At 39.0% G+C, this 23,787-nt stretch overlaps 1 protein-coding gene and 1 pseudogene across 3 annotated transcripts; both read left to right on the top strand.

Annotated features, from left to right (window-relative positions):
- The first annotated feature begins 1,049 nt into the window (after positions 1–1,049).
- The window catches only part of LOC112088150, a 41,265-nt pseudogene continuing 18,527 nt past the window's right edge, over positions 1,050–23,787 (top strand).
- Positions 10,944–23,566, top strand: LOC112089552. Of its 3 annotated transcripts, none has more exons than XM_024160374.1 (12): positions 10,944–10,974; positions 11,350–11,409; positions 11,501–11,568; positions 11,667–11,832; positions 20,858–21,610; positions 21,711–21,803; positions 21,891–21,953; positions 22,100–22,159; positions 22,255–22,332; positions 22,421–22,632; positions 22,701–22,785; positions 22,871–23,566. In XM_024160374.1, the coding sequence occupies exons 5-12, from the start codon at positions 20,954–20,956 to the stop codon at positions 23,504–23,506; spliced, it is 1,884 nt and encodes a 627-aa protein (XP_024016142.1). In that variant the 5' UTR covers positions 10,944–10,974; positions 11,350–11,409; positions 11,501–11,568; positions 11,667–11,832; positions 20,858–20,953; the 3' UTR covers positions 23,507–23,566. The 3 variants fall into 3 exon arrangements, with proteins under 3 accessions (XP_024016142.1, XP_024016143.1, XP_024016141.1); XM_024160375.1 differs by lacking the exon at positions 10,944–10,974 and adding an exon at positions 11,051–11,152; XM_024160373.1 differs by lacking the exons at positions 10,944–10,974; positions 11,350–11,409; positions 11,501–11,568; positions 11,667–11,832 and adding an exon at positions 17,991–20,565.

Here is a 23,787-nt window from a genome sequence, read left to right as displayed (position 1 = left end):
TTGGGATAGCTTAAGTTAAATTGAAGAAGAGAGAAATAGATTTAATTGATTTAGAGAAGAGGAATTGAGAAACATTGAATTGAAGAAAATCGAAGAGATTATAAAAACAATGCTGAAGAAGAAGGGAAGAAGAAGTTCTTTTCAGTAGCGCTGAGCATAATATCCGAATCCGAAATATCAAATCGAGTCCGATCCGAAAAAAAACCGAACCTCAACCAAAACTGATAAAATATCAGAACGAATTATGCTTATATACACTAAATATTAATTCTATTTAAACTTGATAATAAAATTATAATTATCAAATCAGATATAAGTTATTTTTTACTAGAATGATTGAGAAATCCAAAATAATATAAATATATGAAAGTTTTTAGTTATATTTGTTAAGTTTTGATCAAATTTAATCAAATTTATTTAAATGTAAGCAATTTTATTTTATTTTTATGATTTTTCGGATATCTGAAACCGAACCAAACCTGAATAGAACCAAACAAAATCTGAACCAAACTTTTAAAATATCGAAATAGGTTTTAAATGTTAAATCCAAAAACCCGAAAATCTGAATAACTCGAACCGAACACTAAAAAAACAGTTGGCCGAAAGCTTTTTCCAGGAGGTGACTATACTTCAATTTTTTCATGTCTCTGTAGAAAAATCTGTGGTTTAAATCCCCCCAAAATAGTATATTTATACTATAAATTTTGCAAAATATATTATCTTAATTATGAAAGATTATATAGAATGGTACCCGTTTGAAATTATAGAACGGTACTCCATTTGAAATAGTTCGTCATTTTGTACTATTTTAGACTATTCACCATAATTATTATGAATAAAACCAAGTAAGGTTAGTCTAGTTATTAAACACATAGTAGACACAAAAGGCCTAGATAGATCAGCGAAGGAAAAATTCAGAAACCAAATTTGTCTGTCTTCAGTTGATCCAACTGGATAACGTGCATGCTGCACCTTTCGGTTTTTGTTAAGTTATTTTGTAGAATGATTTTATTTGAATTTAACATTTATGTTAGTCATTCATTAAGTTGATGTTCATAGCTAAGAATAATCATATCCTTTCTTCCAAAGGTCGACAACCCGAAACTGCATCCGAGAGGTAAGTCAGTTTGTAATTTTGCAAGTTATCGATTTTCTCTTTACTATCTGTTCTATTTTTTCTTTTATTTGCTGTTGTTCAAGAACAAGCCATTTGCTCTGTTTATGTGAAAATTTTTTAGATAATTTTCCTATCTTTTATTTCATTAGACGGAAGATTTAAACCAGTTTTATTTTCCAGCAATACTGTTAGACAACTGATCTGTTTTTGTGTCCGTAAGTGTTGACTTTAATAATGGGTCATTAGCTTTAATCTTTTGTATTTTGCAGTTCTTTTCTTATCTCAGTTTTGTTCATGTCTTTGTACAGAGATCTGTGGTTTAAATCCCCCAAAAATAGTATCTTTATACAACAAATTATTTCAAAATATAATAAGGTGCTCCTTGGAAGATGCAGATGCCAAGAAACAGACAAGTGCAACGGTGAGAAACATTGTGAAAGAGATAAAAAAAATTGCTTACGACGCCGAAGATATCATTGAGACCTTTCTTCTAAAAGGAGAACTTGGAAATATCAGGAAGCGTTTGAGAAGATTTTCCGAACGCAGGGGAATTGCTAAGGAGATGGAAGCCTACGTAAGAGAATCACTAAGGTGAACAACGTGTCACTGTCAATGACGGGGATATGCAGTCTCTACAAGAAAGGAAAAAGGAACTGCAACCAACGTTTTGTTACGACAATGAAACCAATCTCATGGGTTTGGAGAAAAACGTTACAAAATTGATTGGTTATTTGATGGAGGAAGATCAAAGTCAAGTGGTTTCTATAACCGGGATGGGTGGTACTGGTAAAACCACCCTCGCAAGACTAGTTTTTAATCATGAGACAGTAAAAAGTCATTTTGCCGGACTCGTATGGGTATGCATCTCTCAACAGTTTACAAGAAAGTATGTGTTGCAGACGATCTTGCGAAAACTCATGCCAGAATATAGTTGTTAGAGATGATAGAAGATGAACTTCTAGAAAAGGTACTTAAAGTATTTGAAACGCAAAAGGTGTTCATTGTCCTTGATGATATATGGAGAGGAGAAGATTGGGAACAAATAAAACCAATGTTTTCACAAGGAAAATGTGACCTCTTATGATACATTCATTTTAGAGCATGATTAATAGGGAGATTCTTAGTGGGTTTTTAAAGTAAAAGAGATTAAAATTAAATGAAAAATCTCTTTGTTTTTGTTAAGAACTTTAAAAGTTAGTTCTTAGTAATTCACCGGTTTTTTGTTTTCACTTTTTTTTTTACTTTTTTTTGACCTTTTTTTACTTTTTTTTACTTTTGTTTTACTTTTTTTTTTACTTTTAAAATTTAATTTTGAAAAACCTTCTTCTTAATTTTAATTATAAAGAAGCTGTTTCAAAATTTTCTTGTATGTTTCAAATTTCATTCAATGCAATATATTTTATATTTTATTCAACAAAATAAACTCTTCTTAAAATAAAATAATTTTCATAATCTTTTTTATTAAGAACCTTATCAGAATTCTACCATTAATGAAGAAAAAACAAATTAATAAAGTTATGGGGTTCTTAGATAAAATGTATTAAAAAAAATTGGTTAAGAATCCCATGAGGGGTTCTCCCATTGATGATGGTCTTATAACTCTCTTTTTCTTTTCCTTTGGGTAAAACACAAAGAGAAAAATGATCGGAAGAGGAAAATATAATTATCCTAAATCGTTATGTTCCTATGTGTTATGGAGTCATATAAAAATATATATATTTTGTTTTGGTTGGAAGGTACTAATTAAGTCTCGCAAAAAAGAAAGAGATGGGTAAAGAGATGATATATCAAACACTGTGGAGGTCTACCGTTGGCCATTAAGGTGTTAGGCGGGTTGTTAACTGCGCAATACACAATATGTGAGTGGGAAATGATAAATGAGAATATTAGATCTCATATTGTTGGAGGGACTAGCTTCAACGATAGAAATATGAGTTCTGTTTACCATGTTTTGCATATGAGCTATGAAGAGCTGCTTATTTATTTGAGGCATTCCTTCCTCTAAATTGCTCATTTCCAGAAGAGTATGCAATAAATGTGGAGATATTGTCCTATTACTGGACCGCAGAAAGAATACCGAGGCCGTTACGATGAAGCGGTGAATTTTGTTAATTGCAGAATTTTATGTATGTTTGCTGCTTTGAGTGAACATACTCATGAATTTATTCGATCATTGACATAGAGCCTTCTTGATATTGATATTGATATTGTATCAGAGCTGTAGATAGCTCATTGGTTTGTTTTTGAGAAACATCATCCGAATTAGCACCTCCAATTTCATTGATACATGAATAAACAGAAGAAAAAAAAAGACAGAAGAAAAAAAAAGACAAACATGACATCAAAAACACAAAGTGAAAACATTTCTTACTGTTTAGATTTTGAGTGGTAATGTGACATTCCAAACATCAGATTTTGGCCCAATTTTTTTTAAAACTTTTTTTTTAAATCCTAAATTCTAACCCAATTCTTTTTAATACTCATTAAGCCCAAATCCATATATTAATTTTTCTCTAAACCAAAATGTCTAAAACCAAACCTAGTGAAACTTAAAAGAAACGAAAAGAAAAACAGCGTAGCCGTAATAGAAAAAAAAAAGAGAGAGAAGAGAAGAGAAGAGAAGAAAAGAGAGAGAAGAGAAGAAGAATAGAAGAGAGAAAGGAAGAGAGAGCTCACATCGACCACCGTCGCCACCATAAGGAGATCTATTGCCACAATGAGTTGCACGTCTTCAGAGGAGGATCCATGGTCACAGGAGCCTCTGGTCTACCACTGTCGCAATTGCTGCTTGCACCGAGATGCTGGAGAAGAAGAGAGTTGAGGGAGAAGACACAGTTCCGAGGTGGGGTTTTGTGAGGAAGATTCCCGTTGCTTCAGAGAGAGTTAAACCGTGATCTAGGTGCTTCTGGAAATCTCTCATTGCAACAAAGCCGTAGGAGAAAACGGTATCGCCATTGCAGTTACGGTCAGGCCACAACGAAGCTTTCTTCCTGCGCAAGAATCATCTGCGTCATCTTGCAACCGAGAAATTTGCTCCGACGCAGCAAATTCAAAGAACTGTGGACGACTCGTTTTAAGTCTGATCAAGCTGAATTTTGGTGGAGGGCTTCACAGTACATAGATCTTTAGTTTCAACGGTGGGATTGAGATTTCAACGGTTAGTTATCGAGTTATGAGCGTGTTTCCGAGGCGGCTCTGAAGTGTTCTTAAGAAGAGGTGCTCTCCAGCTGCAACCGCTTTTGGCAGCTATATTCTCCAAGCGCTATTCTAGGTTCTTTTAAATTAAGGTGAGGACAAGTTTGTGGATTTCTAAGATATATTAGTTGATTTAGTAATGTGTGTATGCTTAGTGTAAGTATTAGACATGATTGATAATTGGTATTTGATAAAAGGTGATTGATATTGGTTGTTGATTGTTTATTGATGATGATGCATAATGAGTAATATTGGAATATGATAATAGGATTGTAAGACATTTAGTTGCTAGTTGGAATAGTACTTATTTGGTTACTGACGGCCTACAACGAAGAACTAAATATTGTGAAGTTGTAGTGATCGATAAATTGTTTGACGGTCTACAGTGAATGACTGAATATTGTGAAGTTGTAGTGATCGAGAAATGGCTGACGAACCATAGTCAAGCCCTGTTGAGGGTGTTGGCACCGATAACTTGTGAAGCCCAGAACGGGTGGTGACAGAGAATGAGTACCATTGACGAAAGTTCTTTGGGAATGTAAAGTAGACTCTTTAGGTTGATTGTTTTGAATGATTGAATTATTGTATTTCTTTAGAAATATTAGGATCATATATATTATATAATATAATTAGTTATCCTAGGTTGATTGTTGCTTGAATTTGATGCTTATATTATGTATATATATTATTGCTATTTCAAATAATATGTCAAAGAATCTTGTGTGTTCCAAGAGCACATCCTCACTGAATATTATTTACCGAATACTCACCTTTTTCTTATTTTTCAGGTCAAACTAAAGTGTAGTACTTGTGGCGGTCGTTGTGGTTTTATATCCGGGAGTCATGAGCGCAATTCTGTAATTATTTTAATAAGAATTCTAATTATATTTTCTTTAGTTTTCTTCAAATTTTTAAGACTTTTCGAGTTCTCGATTTATGTATTTTTAATAAAGGATTTTTGATAATAAATAAATATTTAATAGGTTCGTTATTCTTTTTAAAAGCTGTTAAATAAGTGTAATTTAAGTTAGGTTATATTTGCGAGATTAGAATGTCTCAATTTGTTATTAGAGCGTAAGGTTAGCCAAACCGGATCTGACCCGGGAGCCATTTTGGGATTTGTTAGAATTTTTAATCGGTTTTTAATAAAAAAGAGAATTTAATTTCTGATTTCAAATTTCTTAATTTAAAAAAAAAATTAAATTTTGGATTTCAAGAAAAAATAAAGTTTTGAATTTCGTATTGCACAAAAAAAAATTTCTTTTAAGGGTTAGAGAGTAGGGAAGCAACGACCTTGACTGAGTCAGTCTTCTTTTATTCTCTAGGTTGAAGATGAGATCCAAGTGTTCTTTCAAGACGTCAAGACCTTTGTGCAACGGAAAAGGAAACCAGAAAAAGTCAAATTATCAGAGTCGCGCAATAGAAGCGTTGGGATGTCACAATAAAGGTAATCTGCACGACACTCCAATGTATAGTCGATAATCAAGTGGGGGAGAAGCAATCCTTCAATTCCAGGACGGATTCATTTCAAATGGGGGAGTTTGTGACATCCCAAACATCAGATTTTAGCCCAATTTTTTAAAATTTTTTTTTTTTAAATCCTAAACACTAACCCAATTCTTTTTAACACTCATTAAACCCAAATCCATATTTTAATTTCTCTCTAAACCAAAAAATCTAAACCAAACCTAGTGAAACTAATAAGAAACAAAAAGAAAGACAATGCAGCCGTAATAGAAAAAAAAAGAGAGAGAAGAGAAGAAAAGAGAGAGAGAAGAGAAGAAGAATAGAAGAGAGAAAGGAAGAGAGAGCTCACGTCGACCACCGTCGCCACCATAAGGATCCATTGCCACAATGAGCTGCACGTCTTCAGAGGAGGATCCATGGTCACAGGAGCCTCTGGTCAACCACCGTCGCAATTGCTGCTTGCACCGTCCAAACAATTATTTCAACGTTAACAAAATCAGGAAGAGGATCATTAGACACAAAAGGAGGAATAATCTCGCGTACTCCTTCTGCATTAAAGAAATTCTCAAATCTCCTCCTCATAATATTTAATTTGTTTTTGATTTTTTTTTAAAGCAAGAAAAATGGAGAAAAGCGGTCAAATACTTGGAGGTCCTTACTAAAGTTTTATATTTACTAACCCAACCACGAAGATCCACACCCAGTCTGTTATATCGGGTTGAATCCGAAGAACTCGGGTTTTCGGTCAAAATTGTGGTAAGTCAAACCCTAAATTTTTTTTAAAAAAATTCAAATTTCAAAATCGTCCTCTCGTCGTCGTCTTCGTATAGTATTTTCTGGGACAACTACGAGTGATTTGCTGCTGCCTGTCTTGAATCAACGCCTCGCTAAATCAGGTTCGTTCGTCTTTGTCCTCTGATTTCTAATTTCTATCTAGATTACTTTGTAGATTTAAACTTGGTTTTGTGTAGAAACCAAAATTCGATTTATATGTTCTCTATTAGGTTGGTAATTACAAAATAGGAGTCATGGATTTAGGAAACGAAAGAGTGTTTAGATATGCTAGACCAGAATTGTACTCAGATTCCGAATCGTCGCAGGAGAAAATGGTAGAAGGAGTTGTCGAATCAGAGACGGGTAATAATCAGATAGTTTTGTGGAGGGGAACTGAGGCTGAGGTTGAGGAGGAGAACCAGCCATTGCCACTCGTGAGAATTTTCTTCAAGCCCAGTGAGTATCATAATGCAATAAAGCTGGGAACAAGATGTTATATCCACAAAGCTGTTGCGAAATTGGAGTCTCTAGACCTTGAACCCCATGAGCTGTTATGGTTTACAGAACACCTACAGTTCAAGCACTTTTGGCATATGCATAGGGCCATGCATGAGGACACAACATACAAGATGATGGGAATGTGGTTGCTTCTTCTTCGGACAGCAAACACAAATAAGAAGAGGGAAGCTTGGTTTTTAGTGAATGGCGTACCAATTCGCTATTCCCTTAGAGAGCATGCCATTTTGTGTGGATTAAACTGTCTCCCGTATCCAGAGGACTAAGAGAGCATAGGAAGTTCTTCGTTTAAGAATAGATATTTTCAGGAAACCGTCCTCTCCCTTGCTGCTGTTGAGAAAAAGCTAAATTCAATGCAAGGGCTAGTTAATCCTGATCGGTTGAAGATGTGTGTCGTCTACTTCTTATCCTCTATAATTAGTGGGAAAACAAAAACCGGTAAGGGAGCACCATCTGTTGACCCCTTATTCCTGAGGATTGTGGATGATCTCGAGGCTTGTAAAAGGTTTCCTTGGGTTAGGTATTCATTCGATGTAAATATGAAGGAGATTGAGCATACAATGAGGCATTTCAATGGGGTCGTCGAAACAGATGCCTGGACATTTCCAAGCTTTGTTACTCTCTTGGAGGTATGTCACATTATAAAGAATTTGTAACTATGTAATACTATGAGTTTAAATGTAATTTGTTGGGTTTATGTGTAGTTGCTAGCCTTTGAGGCCATCCCATGCCTGAAGAACAAATACAAAGAAGATGTTAGAGGAGCAGAGAGTGATTGTCCCCAGATGTGCAGGCAGAAGTTCCAACCATTCACCCTAAAAGGTTTCCCTTTGTCGAAACTCTATGAAACACTGGGTAACACTAGGGTCATCGAGAGTATATTGCAACCATCCGAGGATGAGGTAATTATGCTTGCTGGAGTCATGGAGAGGAATGAAGAGGAAGATCTCAGTGATATCGTTCCTGAAAATTGGACGAGGCGTTTAGTTGAGGAAAAGAAGCCGATATTCTGGAAAGAGATATGCAAGATCGATGTTGATGCCCGAGATAATAAGGAATGGGTAAACCATCCTGCAGCGGCTAAGAATAATGTGGGGACGGAGAAGGTGGCGCCTCTTGGATTGGTGGAACAGCTTCAGAGCTTACAGAAGAGTATGTACGCTCAGTTTCTCCGAATCAGTGTCCGAATGGATGGCTTTGATACAAGACTCTGCTCTGTAGAACAATATGTAAAAGAGACAAGAATAGAAAGCGAAGGACCAGGAGATGAGGGAGGAGAAGTTTTTCGAAATGATGTAGAACATGAACATGAACAAGGTGGAGAGAAACTTGAAAGTCTGGTGACAACTGAGAAAGAGAGGAAACAGAAACAGCCGAAGAAGAAATAGCCGAAGCAGAAGCCGAAGAAGAAGCAGAAGGAGCCGGAGCAGAAGGAGGCCAAGCAGAAGGAGGCGGAGCAGAAGGAGGCCAAGCAGAAGGAGGCGGAGCAGAAGGAGGCAGAGCAGAAAGAGACGGAGATGAATGAGCCGGAGCTGAAAGAGGCGGAGCAGCTTGTAGCCCGATCTCCGTACCTGCTTAGAAGTAAAGAGGTATTTAAGTTTAAAGAGTAATATCCATTGTTTTGGTAATACTTAATATTTCGTGGTAACACTATATTGTATTACTTAGTATGTGTAGGTAGAACCAGACGGTGCTGACGTTGTGAACACATAAGTGGGTGCAGGTAAACGAAAACAAGAGCAATCGAAACTAGGGCCAAACACAAGACAGAGACGTTAAGTCTCATATGACATTTGATATATGTATTTGTATTTGGATTAAACTGTATTAGGGTGTGTACTTCTATTTTTATTATTGATTTAAGATTATTGAAAACCAAATATCGGGAAAACTTGGTATTATTGGTGAAACCACATATAAATGGTATAACCTAGTTTTATTAGGTGTAACCATCTTAGTATTATTTGGTATAACCACTTATATATGTGGAATACTAGGCCTAAACAGTTCGAGTTAAAATTATTAGAATAATGTTTGTACACAACATAAGGGAGTACAAAACATTACGAATTGTGCACATACAGAATCCAGAACATAAGGAAGTACAAAAAACAAAAAACATAAGACATAAAACACCAGACACATTCACTAGTTGACCATATCAGGAAAAACCTAACTACCCGGTACACATATAGGAAGAACCTTCCACATTCGCGAGTTAAGAAGCAGTAGTCGCAGATGTTTCTTGGTTTATACTCATCATTTCACCAACGCTCTCATCGGTTAATTGTACCGCACGGACAGTGGATAAGAGTATTGAGACGCGGTAAAAAGCGACGGTGGCTTTCATCGAACATCTCTGGCAACCATATTAGCCAACCAAGATATACTTCTTCAACAAGGTCGCGGGTGCACTTCCTTATTGTTTCCCGGCTTAGTTTGATGAAGTACTCATCACCCTCGTGATGTTTCATAACAAGTTTCATGAACATCTTGTATACATATACTGCACGCATGTACCCTCTATCCGCCGCATCCTTGATCAGTAGAATCCCTCCAAAATCGTGTCGATGAAAAAAGAGTTGCATACCTCGCATGAAAAGCATGCCTGGATTTCATGAATCATAGAACTCTCTGAAGACATCAATGATGAGATGGACATTTTGATCCACTGGATGACCCATATTAAAGGGATCAACTTCAGCGTAGAAGCCAGGACCTCCGGTGCAGTCGTTGAACCTATGACAAATCGAGCGACTCCGTATTAGGTCACCAATTGTGTTAGCCGACTTTGCTAGAACCTTTTCCAGTAGTTCGTCTGGTAAGGCTAGTAGGTAGGAGTACTCTGCCATGGATTTATATATGAAAGTGGTCGAGGCCGAGTTTTGTGAAAGTTCTGAAACCCTAAGAGAAAATGATGGATTTTGTAATATAAAAAGAAAATCTGAACCCTAAGAGAGAGGAGGAAGGAAAAAGTGATGGATTTGGGAAAGTAACGAAGAAGTAGAATGGATTTCGGAACTTCTTTGTGAACTTAAATAATAGAAAATGAAGGAAGTGAATAGTCACGTCGAGTAAACGCGACCGTATGAGAGAGAGAGGAATAACTGCTATTCTCATGAATGCGTTATTGAAAATATACGTATGATTTTTTACTCATATACTGCAATATTCGAACATTTGTCTGGATTACTAAAATGTTGGCATGTTATATATCATCAAGTTATCGTCAATTTTTCTGATGAAAATTTTCAACCAACCATAAATAATTTCTCCAAAGATAAATTAAACATCAAGGTTCTTAGAAAAAAAAAGATTACATATATGAATTGTTCATAAAAAAAAAAGAGACTTCATGTGAATTTCGATGACATTCCAGACCTCTTCCTCTTTATCTTCTTCATCTCTTCATTGGAAAAGAAATGTAAAAAATCTCATTTATGTTTAAAAAATCATATAGCCTAAATTTGTATTCAATATTATTACTTAATCATGAGTTATGTCTACAATTAAAATTTAAAAACCCAAACAACATCAACTGATTATATCTTTAATTTCATTATCTTAAATTACGAGTCCTCGATTGTATGAGTGCATAGAGTATGATTGATTGCTAGAGTATCTTTAATTTCTTTGACTGTTAAAATTTCATCTTTAATATCATTATCTTACATTACATATAATATGATTGATGTGTTTCTTGAGGAAGTGGATTATGCAGACAAGATGTTCGATGAATGTCTGAGTGAGACTTGATGTCTATCTTGTTTTCTTCTATTTTGGCTGCAAAGCAAGTTGGATCTTTGTATTCTTTTGCTTTCAAAGGTGAAACAGAGCATTCTGTTTAAACATAGCATCCTAACTAGTCACTCTAGGAAACTACCTTCTTATTCTGCGCAAAATGTGTAAGTCATTTCGTTTATTTAAAAGTCATTTAACGTAAATTATCTTTATCATTCGGTATTTTTTTCACTCTCCTTTAAAGTTGTACCTGCGTACCTGATCTTAATCTAGTATCAATATGATGCTGATAAAGTCTTTACTATGAATTTCCTATATGGCTTGAAACGGCTATTGGAGAAAGTATGATTTCAAAAACTCGCTGTTAAATGATCAAAAAGTTAAACTGTTGTCTTTGTGCTCATACTTTTAAAGGGTTAAGATTTGTTATTTCTAAACGTTGAAGATAGCTCTGTTTAGGCATGTAATGCAATTTAGTTTCCATGGTAATTGACGGTTTTGCTATTGATAGTCTGCTTGTCTTTTCTTTTTCTTTTTAGGATAAAATGGTTAGGAATTGCGGTGGATGTCTCAACAGCTTAGCAACAAAAGTTCCAAAGGTAAACTATTTAGCATTCTTGTAAATCTTTCTTTAGTTTCCCATCTCATTCAAGCTTTTTTATTACTTAATCCTCGTGGTGGCTTCAACAGGCCGTTGTTCTTTGTCAAGTGGAGAAATCAAAGGAAGACATGCTGAATCAGTTATACAGTTTTATCAGGTCTCATATCCTTTTTCTAATGTATATTTGTTACTCATTTAATACGGCTCTGGCGTGGTGCTTATTTGTCTATCTCTCTCTCTTGGATTAATCTGCAGTTAGGTAATGAGAGGATTGAATCGTTGATTCAAGAGGATCAGAACGTGAAAAGACAAATAGACCTTGACCAGAAACAGTCCTCTCTTCTTTCAAAGCTCACTAGACAGCTTAGCATTCACGATAACCGAGCAGCTGCTGCTTCAAGCTGGTCTGACAGTGGCACTGGTATGTATACACACACATCAAAACCGATTTCATTTTCTTGTTGCGTTATTTGCAGAAAGCAGTTGTTACCGATACGATCGCAACTCTCTTTGATCTAATCGCTCTCACTTCTCCTCCTCTCTCTTTCACTCTTTGTGTTTGCGGAAAAACTAGCTCAACACGAGGCAAGTATAGAGTTCCCCAAAATCTTTGGGTACATCTCTCTTCAGGAACGGAACCTGGATAATCCATGTACAGAGAATTCTTGAAGAGTTTGTTACAACATATAAGATCAGAGAAAGTCAAAAGGAAGAAGAAGACTCGAACATTAGAGTTTGTTGAGCTTCCTCTCTTTCCTCAAAACGACCTCGTCTAATGAGTCTGGGCCAACACCAAATCATTGAAGCCCAATAGCTCTCCAAGTCTGCGACTCTGATACTTGGACCTAAGCCCACCTTAACTCAAACCTGGTTAACACCAAACCAGCTAGATTCGATCGAACCGACCTAAATCACGAACCAGATTCTCACAAATCTCCACCTTGGTTCTGATTTCCTCTGGTCTCTTACGGTCGAATCTTGAGAAAATTTCGTTCCTGGCAGTACAAATCTTCACTTCCTCGACAATTCGTACCTTACCGTGAGTTTCATTCAAACCTGAACCTCACACTTTGCAATCTCCTGGTCACCAGAGATAGAATGAACTTGAATCTGCATTACCAGAATCACCTTCAAAGCTCCACCGGACTTGAGCTCTCGTCATCTCTTGACCTCCTGGAAATGACGCACTCACCGCCAAGATCAGGCGGTGACATTCAGAGCTTCCAAACACCTTCCGAAAGAACTACCAGGCAGAACTTTGGTTAACATATCTGCTGGGTTCTTCGATGTATGAATCTTCATCACACTTACATCACCTTGAGCAATAATATCTCTGATGAAGTGATATTTTGTCGCAACGTGCTTTGTCCTCTGACTAAACATGTGATTCTTCGCCAGAGAAATCGCACTTTGCGAGTCACAATGAACCTCAACAGCTCCCTGGATGAAACCCATTTCCTCGCAAATTCCCTTTAGCCACAACGCCTCCTTAACTGCCTCTGACAATGACATGTACTCTGCCTCGGTGGTTGACAAAAGCAACAACCTTCTACAAACACGATCTCCAACTTGCAGTATTTCCACCAACTGTAAAAACATACCCAGAAATGGATCTGCATCTGTCTAAGTCCCTTGCATAATCTGAGTTGCAGTAGCCTATAACTTTGAAATCTGACCCTTTTGTGAAAGTTAAAGACAGTTTTGGAGCCTCCTTGATGTACCTCATTATCCACTGAACTGCTCTCCAGTGACTTTTACCTGGATTTCCCATGAACCGGCTCACCAAACCCACTGAGTAAGCTAGATCAGGTCTCGATCCCACCATGGCGTACATTAGACTACCAACTGCGCTTGCGTATGGAATCTGATCCATCTCACCAGCTTGATCCAACATCTCTTTCTCTGTAAGACTTTGGAGTTTGAACTGAGGACCCATTGGAGTAGAAAATGGCTTACAATCCCACATTCCAAACGTCTTCAACACTTGATTCAAGTACCCTTTCTGAGATAAGACCAAAAATACTTTGGATCTGTCTCTGAATATATCCATCCCTAGTATCCTTCTTGCTGTCCCCAAGTCCTTCATCTCAAACTCTTTGATGAGAGAATCTTTTAGTCGTCCACATATAGCAGCAAATAGACCATGTCTTCAACTGTTGAGCCCCTAAGATACACACATAGATCATACTCACTCTTCTTGTACTTATTCTTGATCATTAATGTGTCAAACCTGTAGTTCCATTCTCTCGGTGACTGTTTTAAACCATAAAGCGACTTCTTTAACAAACAGTCTTTGTCCTTAAATCCTTTCTGAACATAGCCCTCCGGTTGACTCATATAGATTTTCTCCTGCAGCACACCACGTAGGAAAACCGTCTTTACGTCAAAGCTGCTCGAGTTCCATGTCTTGATGAGACACCATTGACAAAATGAGCCTGATCGAGACATGTTTCAGAACCGGAGCAAAAACCTCATTGTAATCTATACCGTCGACTTGTGCATAGCTCTTTGCAACAAGTCTTGCTTTGTATCTAGGCTTCTCCACTCCTGGTATACCTGGTTTCAGCTTGTAAATCCATTTGCAATCTATAACCTTCTGTTTCTCTGGTTTGTCAGAAAAATCCCAAGTGTGATTTATGCTTAACGAGTCCATCTCCTCGTCCATAGCTGAATCCCATAAATCACTCATATTTACTGTGTCTGATGCAGTCAAAGCATACACCACGAAGTTAGCTCCTTCGTATCTAGATGGTGGTTTTATTGCCTTTCTCACCCGATCTCTAGCCAACACATAGTTGTCTAGATTTCCTGCAGTAACAGCTCCTGTATCTTCAGAACCATTGTCATCATCATCTTCAGATGTACCTGACTCTTCCCCTGTCACTTCATAGTCTGGATCAGCTCCACCTTGATTTGAACCCTACCCTGTAGTTACAACATCTGTTAATTCTCCAGCCGATTTATTTCCCGAAGATGAGACTCTCACTACATGAGTAGCTTCTTGCTCCATCTAATTTCCCTTTTCTAAGTTCAAATCTTTGAATAACCTCTCTTCATGGAATACCACGTCTTTACTGATGGTAATCTTTTTTTGTTCTAGTAACCAAACTCGATATCCTTTTGTTCCCTGAACATATCCAACAAATATGCCTCTGCGAGCTCTTGGACTGATCTTTTCCGGCACTGTATGAACATACGCCATACAGCCAAAACATTTTAGGTGACCATACTCCGGCTTTCCACCAGTCCACAACACTTCCAGAACCTCAAACCCAATAGACGCCGCTGAAGATCTGTTGATGATGTAGACTGCAGTAGATGCTGCCTCAGCCAAAAACTCGCCCTTTAAACCCGTCTCCTAGAGCATGCTTCTTACTCTATCCATTATAGTTCAGTTCATTCTCTCGGAGATACCATTTTGCTGTGGTGTGTAGGGACAAGTCTTGTGTCTTTTAACCCCGGTTTCTTTGCACAACTCATCAAACTTCCTATTGCAGAATTTAGTCCATTGTCGGTCCTTAAACACTTTAGCTTCTTTCCTGTTTGGTTTTCTACCAGAGTCTTCCAATCAGAAAACTTTTGAAAGGCCTCATTCTTTGTCTTAAGAAAGTAGATCCCAACTTTCTTGGAGAAATCATCTATGAACGTCATGAAGTATTAGTTCCCAGTTAGACTCGGTGTAACTGTCGATGAGCCCCACAGATCCGAGTGAACATAGTCCAGAATCTCCTTTGTGGTGTGTTTGGTCTTCGGGAAGCTTTTCTAGTGGGATTTACCCATCGTACATGCTTCAAAGAATCCCAACTTCGATACCTGTTCCATCTTCAGATAGCCCTTTCTCACTAAAGTATCCATAGACGACTGTCCCATATGAGCCAATCTTGAATGCCATTTCTTTGTTAAGTCTTCTGTGGCTTTAGCAATATTTGTCTCTGGCCTCCTGATTCTTCCTTGAAGATAGCATAGACCTTGCTCATACTTCCCCGTTAACACCTTCTGATCCTCTTTGTAGAATACCACCTCAAAGTCTCCACTGGAGTACTTACACCCTGACTGTTCTAGTTGACCATATGATGTGGTCGTGTGTGAGGGTGTCAATTTTTACCCTAAATGAATTCAATAGCCGCAAGTGCACAGCTGATCGATTGTAGTACTTAGAGATCGAATCCACAGAGAAGGAGGATCTTTCCTGCAAAAGCCTTCGAAAGAAATATAAAGTAAGGAAGTCTAGAACCAGGCGAGTTTTGTGAGGGTTTTGGTGGTGTGTTTAAAACGTAAAAACGAAATTTAAAGAGAAAATATGGGAATTAAAATGACCTAATAACTAAAATTAATGAAAACGAGTAAAAACGGAAAAACGGCTAAACCTAATTGCTTAAATGAAAATCTATTGAAAGAGTAAAGATACTAGACTAAAGCTTGAATAAAAATCGGTGTGAATCTATAAGAAAGAAAGCGCTGGGGTTCAGGAAAGTTTTCTCATGGGTATGAACGATTCAAAACATTGCTAGAGAGTAAATTTGATAAGATGTTAACTTAAACTTTTCGAACTGGAGTCACAGACGTATGAATACGCCACTGTCATGATCATAGACAACTATCTCTCTCAACCCTGACCAGTAGGTTTTCACTCTGGACCTGGAAAAGAAGAGATGCATTATGTTTAAGACTCATCAGCATTCACAAATCGCCCATAGGTAGGTTTACACTCCTATGTTTGTTTTGCTCTCCCAAACTAGATCTGACATCGGATGAACACTTTTGTGTCACCAAGCATCTGGATCAGATTGTAGTTCATGACGCTACTCTCATGCTTTAAAAACGAATTCAGAAGAAAAAAATCTAAGATTCGGCTCAATAGCCAATGGAATCCTCACCAAACATATATATCCCCATCAAAAATCCCTTAGACCCAACAATAAAACTACTCAGGCATGATAAACGAAATCAAAAACATAGTATTAAAAAGTAGAACAAAAACCAAAATTGAAAAAGAAAGAACAAGGGTTCAAGAGATAGATCTCTCTCTCTCCCTAAAACCTAAAATCAAAGCTTAAAGTAAAATTTCTGTAAAGTATTTCGTTTTTCTTCTTCTCTCCCTAAAAACGACCTAAATGATATGTATTTATAGTTTCCAATACTCTCTGGTGTCTAGGGTTCCGGAATTGAGGCTGGGAAAATGATACGGGCTTCAGAAATGGGCCTTCAAACTTGGAGTTAGCTGGCCGCGGTCGGGAAGTGCGTGACCGTGGGGAATGGGTGGCTGGCCGCAGTCGGGATGGTTGTGACCGCGGGGAATGGCCTGTTGGCCGCGGGTGGAAACGCTTGCTGGCTGGTTTACGGGACATCTTGCTCTTCGCGTATCTTTTGATTGAACCGTTGGATTGCCAAGCTGTAAAGTGTGCTGGAAAGCTGATACTTCCATCTTTAAGATCTCCTAATTTGAGCTGGATCAGACGGTGAGAAGGCCTTCAATCGGGGGTGAACTTCTGACGGTTTGACTATGAGCTAAAATCTGGTCTTCTATCCATTTTGTTAAGCTTTTCCCTAAGTTACCTGAAAAGAGTCTTAGAACTACAAATACTAGAAAAACGTAACAAAAGTACTTAAAAGCAATTAAAAACATAGAAAAAGTATTTCAAAATGATCCATAAAAGTGGTCAAAATACGGTGTTATCACCATACGAGATAAGATTTCTTCCCATCTCATGCATGTATCTGATCTTGCTTAACGTAACAACAGTACCATCTGGATTCTCTATCGTTACATTTCCCATACCTTTCACCATATAGTGCGTATTGTTACCCATAAGTTACTTCCTTCACATTCCACAAAGTATGATAGTAACTCTTTTTCGGAGTGATGTGGAATGTGCAACCTGAGTCTTAAACCCATTCATCCTTCGAGTCATGTTAACTGGCCGTCAAAGCTATTGGTTCTTGCAGATTTGTGGCAAGGTTAGCTGAATTTGGGTTCTTGTTCCGTTTTGGACAATCTTTCTTCCAGTGATTCTCATCACCACAAATCCAGCAGGCTTTGGGTCCAAACTTGCTCTTCCCTTTGGACTTCTTTTTCCCTTTACCCTTATTTGCTTGTTGCTGTTCTTGTGATCTTGCTTCAGTTCTGCTTTCCTCTTTGAATCAACATATAGCCCTTCTGCATTTCCCTTTGACTTTGTTAACTGACCCTTCTGTCTTAGCTCAGCTTCTATTTCATAAGCCGAAGCAACTACGTCCTTAACTGTTAAGGACTGCTTTCCCGTTCCATATTTGAGAGTATGAACCAATGGTTCATATGCTGGTGGAAGGCTTGTTAGAAGTTGTATTGCTTGATCCTCATCACTTATGGTGATCTTTAAGCTTGAGAGGTCCTGAATCAGCTTCAAGAATTTGTCGACATATTCTTCCATAGACTTGCTCTCATCCATCTTGAAACTGGCAAAACTTTTCTTAAGATAAATCCGATTTGGTAATGACTTAGTCTGATAGTCTGCTTCCAAAGCCTTTCACATGCCTAAAGTTGTAGACTCATGCATTATCTTTCTCAGAATCTGATCCGTCAAAGTTCCCAAAAGATTTTTCACCCACAGATCCTTCTCAGCTGCTTTCGGATCAACTTTCGGTTCAACAACAGTTCCCTGTTCATCCGTAACCATTGCTGACTTAGAGTGCTCTTCTAACCCCGATCCCAAACCTTGAATTTCTAGTTGTCTCAACATTCTGTATTTCCACATACTGAAATCCCCTTTACCATCGAATTTCTCTATTTTGAATTTTCCCTGTGTTGGTTCCATGGTTTATTTAATAACTGACCAAGTATCACCTGCAAAACAAGTTTACAATACAAGAACAGACCAAACCAGCACCAAATCCAAGCACAATATCTCTCGCAATCAATATTTTAGATACGCAATACCGATTCAAGATAGATTCCACGGTATAAGATTCCGATGGGCTTTAGAACAATAGTTGGGATAACTACGAAGGAAAGGTTTTGAGAAACTTCCCTGAGTTCTTGGTTTGAACTTGTAGATTTCAATCTCACGACGAGATCGCCTTTTTCTTCACTGTTGGTCAGTGAAGCTCGCGAACGTCTCCTCCTTCGATCCTTGAAACTCCGATTTGATCCTTGAATCGCCTTTCTATCCTTGAGTGTGTCCAAACCTAACGCTCTGATACCACTTGTTACCGATATGATCACAACTCTCTTTGATCTAATCACTTTCTCTTCTCGTACTCTCTCTCTCTCACTCTTTGTGTTTGCAGAAAAACTAGATCAACACGAGGCAAGTATATAGTTCCCCAGAAACTTTGGGTACATCTCTCTTCAGAAACGGAACCTGGATAATCCACTATCTGAGCTTGTACAGAGAATTCTTGAAGAGTTTGTTACAACAGATAAGATCACAGAAAGTCAAAAAGAAGAAGAAGACTCGAACGGTAGCGTTTGTTGAGCTTCCTCTTTCTCCTTAAAACGACCTCGTCTAATGAGTATGGGCCAACACCAAATCACCGAAGCCCAATAGCTCTCTAAGTCTGCGACTCTGATACTTGGACCTAAGCCCACCTTAACTCAGACCTGGTTAACACCAAACCAGCTAGATTTGATCGAACTGACCTAAATCACGAACCAGATCCTCACAGCAGCCCAAGAACCAATGGAGGATCTTCCGGTGAGGATTGGATGAACGCGTTTAACGCTGCTGCTAGTGGAGGGGACTCGTTGAGGAGGTATGGATCTGGTGGTCATAGCCGACAGTACAATGATCCATCTCAGAACGGTGAGGATTCCTCTGGTTCTGCTGGTAGCAACTGTCGTACCACGCCAAACCTGCTCCCATCGGCACCACCAGGATCATCTTACAGGTATTAGGAGAGCCTATTTGATTTTAAGGGTTGTTATTGGAGAATTATAAGAGAAATTGCAATAAAGGGTATGTGAAGTTCGTGGAATTAAGAGGTACCTTTTAGGACTCGACCCCACACACTCGTACAGGGCAAAAAGACCGAGTAACCCCTACGAACTTCAAGCGCTTTCAATTTGTCCTACATGCTAGCGTGTGTCAGAACCGACAAGGATATCATTTGAATAGATTTAGACTCCTTCGTTATACCCACGAAAAAAAAAATATCGAAGAATAGGGTTAACAGACCATTATTCCGTTTATCGGACTCCTCATCGTCTGCCCTTCCCTATTTTCTCTATTTTCGTGGGGGTTCCATCCTTTTTCATTCTCGAGAACCGTCGAAGTGTAGAAATTTCTCTATCAATCCTCTTTTCAAACCTATTTCCGCCATGAGTGAGTTAAATCTCCCGAAGCGAATCATATCGGCTGGAGATGAGCCCTGGGGTCAGCGAGTGATAACTTACCAAAAATTTAGCATCATTTCAGATCTCGTAGCGGCGCTTAATGAATCGGAAATCGACTTTATCCGGGAGTCCCCTCTGGGGATGCTACTTGAGATACCTTCCAAACCGGCTTGGTCAGGTACGTTTGGGTTGTTTTTACTCTCGCGACAACTCGAAGTTGATCGGAAGAACGAGATTTGGTTCGTTTTTGCGGGACGTCCGATTAGATTCTCTCTCCGCGAATTCAAAATCGTTACTGGTTTGAACTGCGGGAGGCTGCCTTTGACCGAAGCGAGAAAACGAAAGTCTTCGACATACCCAAATTACGCCAAACTCTTTGATGGAAAGGACGATGTTACTATCGAGAGAGTTATCGCGATTCTCAAACGCCGGCGAGATCTGGATAAACAAGTCCGCATAAAAATGGCGTGTCTTGTCCTCGTTGACGGAATTCTCCTACCAACTATTCATTACCCACGAGTAAAAGTGGTAAAGGAACATGCAGAAATGACGGAGGATCTGGTCTCATTTGTTGAGTACCCATGGGGTCGGCTTTCATTTGACATGATGATATCTTCCATTAAAGAGAGGGAACCATCGAAGCTAGTGAACGCGAATGTAGCGATCCAAGGTCTGTTTGCAGCTCTTCAGTTTGTTGTTTTGGAAGCTGTCCCATCGCTTGCAGATAGTCTGAACCAGTCTGTCTCCGCCGAAGTGGATGATGAAGATGACTTCCTCCCCCAACAGCGACAGGTCCTCCAATTAAAGTTAAGTCACGCACGAGACATCGACGAAGCGGAAAAGGTACAAATGAACTTCGTTAACATAGTTAACAGTTAATTACATAGGAAATGGATTAACTATCTTTTTAGAGGTTAATAGAGTTAGCAGCACTTAATTTGTCATATAAACAAAGTTAACAGACAACTGACGACGTTTAGGTAGATGGTAATAAGAATATCTGTCTACTTAATTTTCGTGTAATTTAGTTATCGGATTGTTAGTCATGTACAACAGAGTTAACCGATAACGTCGCTTTCCTCCTCATGGGTACTTAGCTGACTATAGAGGTAACCCCGATCTTAATTCGTTGCAGGACACTGTCCACTCCGTCATTCGTCTGGATCTAGTATTCGATGAGGAAGAGGACCTTAGCTGGGCGGACGATCCTATCGATCCGAAGGTTGATGAGATGTTGAAACTCATTGACGAAGGTTTTCAGTTCAAGGGCGAGATGTTTTTGGGTGGGTGCAAACCAGCTGTAATTCCACCAAAGTCAAAGTCAAGAAAAGGCAAATCCGGTAAAGGCGTTGGCGGAAGGAGCGCGAAGAATAAGGGTAGAGGCGCTGGTCCAAGCACAACTATCTTTGACGAAACTCGCATTGGGAATATAATAGAGGCCAAGTTGTCAAGTTACGAAATCGCCTTGGAGGAAAAATTTGCAGACATGCTATCGAAGAACAACAAGGTTGTCATTGCTGCGTTGAAAAAACTGATAACGAAAACCGCTGTTAACCACGAGGATATCCCAACGAGGTCGGTTTCCGTCGATAATTCCTCTGCAGATGGTACTGTCTCCGAAAGTAGCCAAACCACCGGCAACGGGGACGAAGACAATGCGAGCAACCAGTCTGCTGCAGAAGGTGGCGACGCCGAATTCGGTGTTTCTATTGGCAATCAGAACGAACGGCTGTCTACGGAGGATATTATAGCCTACTATGCGGTCAATAACGACGAAAATGGAGGCACGTCCGTCTTACCTGAGCAACCATCCTCTCCAGTCGTCGATCACCAAAAATCGGGGGATTCAACCTATGGAGGTGAGCCGACAGAGAGGAGAACTATAGAGGTAATATAGTTAATAGATATGTCAGGGTGCAGATAACCCGAAATACATTTTGGTATATACCATTTTTCGCTCAAAATTTTCCCCTTCTGGTTGTAAGCAGGGGGAAGCCATTGACTCTCAGCCGCTAAACCGGTCCAAAACACCTATGGGGGATGGCTCTAACTTACCTGGCGAGAAGTATGAAGGCGATAAGGTAATCAGCTTATTTACAAATAATCATGGTTACCCTGCAACTGTATATGTGATGTGTTATTCCCACGAATTTTTTCACTCGGACCAGGACCAAATGGAAGTCGTCGATGAAAACGAGCCTACCAATCGGTCTACCCCAGCCCCTGTAGTGGTATGTACTTATTTTGAACTTTTCATGGCTAATATCATTACCTAACAACCCTCATTTTCTATTAACAATGGTTATCACGAACCCTCAGATACACTCGCATTTTGTTAACAAAATTTCTTTTTTTATATGCCCGACCTGATTCGCAGGAAGAAGATGTCCATTCCAATGTTGCTCACCAAGCTAATCCATTGGGCCAACATGTCCCGGTTCGTACTGTGATCATTCTAGTGTTTACGTGTTTTAAATTGCAGTCATTTTGTACATGCAACCATTATATGTATTTTTTTTTGAACCCGAGTAGGTTGCATCTCCAATCCCTGATGATGATTGCCCGGAGGCTATAACTCGTTCACAGATAAACGTCGCCGACGCACCTGGCGTAAGTTACAATCATCTGGATATAGGTTATATATCGCAAACCAGTACGAGGGCTGAATTATGTGTTAAATTTTGTATCTTCTATCTAGGGTGATGAAAACATTGTTAACAACCCTGACGCTAACCACAATGAGGTCACAAGGAAAAGCAAACGTCCTAGGATGATATCTTCTCGGCTAGATGAGCGTTTTGAGTGTGGTAAACGATTGAAGACACGCATAGGCCATGAGAAGGAGTCAGACTTGGATAAGATGCGGAGACTAGACGAAAAGGTCCAAAACGCTATCAACAGCGTAAAAAGGTAGATCATGCAACCTGATTTGGGTATGGTGTCCACACGCGTATACTTATATGTTCATTGATCTGCAGGGCAATTAGCCTAGGGAATTGTATATCTTTATCCGCAAGGGAGTTAGCGGATTTGCTTGAAAGGAAGAAAAGCCCACCAGCTAAGGTAAGTATCTCAAACGGCAGGCTAAACGCAGTGTTGTCACTATCCTTATTGAGTTAACTTAATTATCGTGTAAATTATTTTTCAGGTTATGGATGCTGTACTAAAATTTTCACGGCACATGCTGCGTAAGGATGTTGAAGATGGCGTCGGACTAAGAGTTGATATTCTGGACTCCAAGTTTGTGTCGCAGCTCACCAAACTCTATCCTAGGTTCTCTAAGTGCGAAAACTGGGAAGAATTTCGTTTCAACAGAGCTGTTGTGGATCTTTTAACTGGGAAGGATGAGCCAGATCGGGTGGAACTCTATGCCGAAGCAGATATCATATACCTACCCTTCAACTTTGACCAGCGCCATTGGGTGTCCCTTGCGGTGGATTTGGTTGAAAAGAAGATCGGAGTGCTGGATTGCAACGTCAGTCTCAAGCCGGACCATAGACTCGTGAGCGATCTTCAACCTATTGCAACAATGCTTCCTTACCTTTTCCAACAGGTTTCACACAACCCAGAGATGAGCCAGATCAACCTAACTCCATTCACCATCGAACGTATAACTGGGCTTCCTCAAATTTCATCCACCCCCGACGCTGGCATGTGCTCTGTCTTCCTTCTTCAGTCTCATGCACTCGGTGGCGTCGAAGCTGCAAGGGCTTTTTACTTGAGTTCGTTCGAGACGGAGCTTAAGAGGTTCATAACAGCATTGGTCAAACAGTACTCTATTTGATTTGCTCTGGGAAACTCTGTTATCAGACTATGTTATGTTTCTTGTTCTCCTTTTCTACTCTCGGCGGTGTTAGCTTTGTTGAACTTTATTTGTGTTTTCTCAAAAATTCTGTTATCCGCTGTGTTTGTTGTTCGATGCTAATTTATACTTGGTTCTTCTAAGTACCTCTAACAACACTCGATCCCCTATGTTTTTTTTGTCCAACAAATTTGTTAGTGGCGGTACCAGGTCTATCTGGTAAAGTAGTTGTATGTAAAATCAAACATATATTACCCTCTTAC

This window comes from Eutrema salsugineum, unplaced genomic scaffold, assembly GCF_000478725.1.
Source record: "Eutrema salsugineum unplaced genomic scaffold, Eutsalg1_0 scaffold_8, whole genome shotgun sequence".
In the NCBI taxonomy this organism is placed as follows: Eukaryota; Viridiplantae; Streptophyta; class Magnoliopsida; order Brassicales; family Brassicaceae; genus Eutrema; species Eutrema salsugineum.
Note: the sequence above shows the minus strand (reverse complement) of the source record. Positions and strands in the feature narration are given on the sequence as shown.

Bases quoted from the DNA above. Each gene is read 5' to 3' on its own strand.
- LOC112089552 (XM_024160373.1), top strand. From the start codon at position 19,708: ATGAGTGAGTTAAATCTCCCGAAGCGAATCATATCGGCTGGAGATGAG. The intron at 21,611-21,710 runs GTAATATAGTTA...GGTTGTAAGCAG, and splicing joins CAGAGAGGAGAACTATAGAG to GGGGAAGCCATTGACTCTCA. The intron at 21,954-22,099 runs GTATGTACTTAT...CCTGATTCGCAG, and splicing joins CTACCCCAGCCCCTGTAGTG to GAAGAAGATGTCCATTCCAA.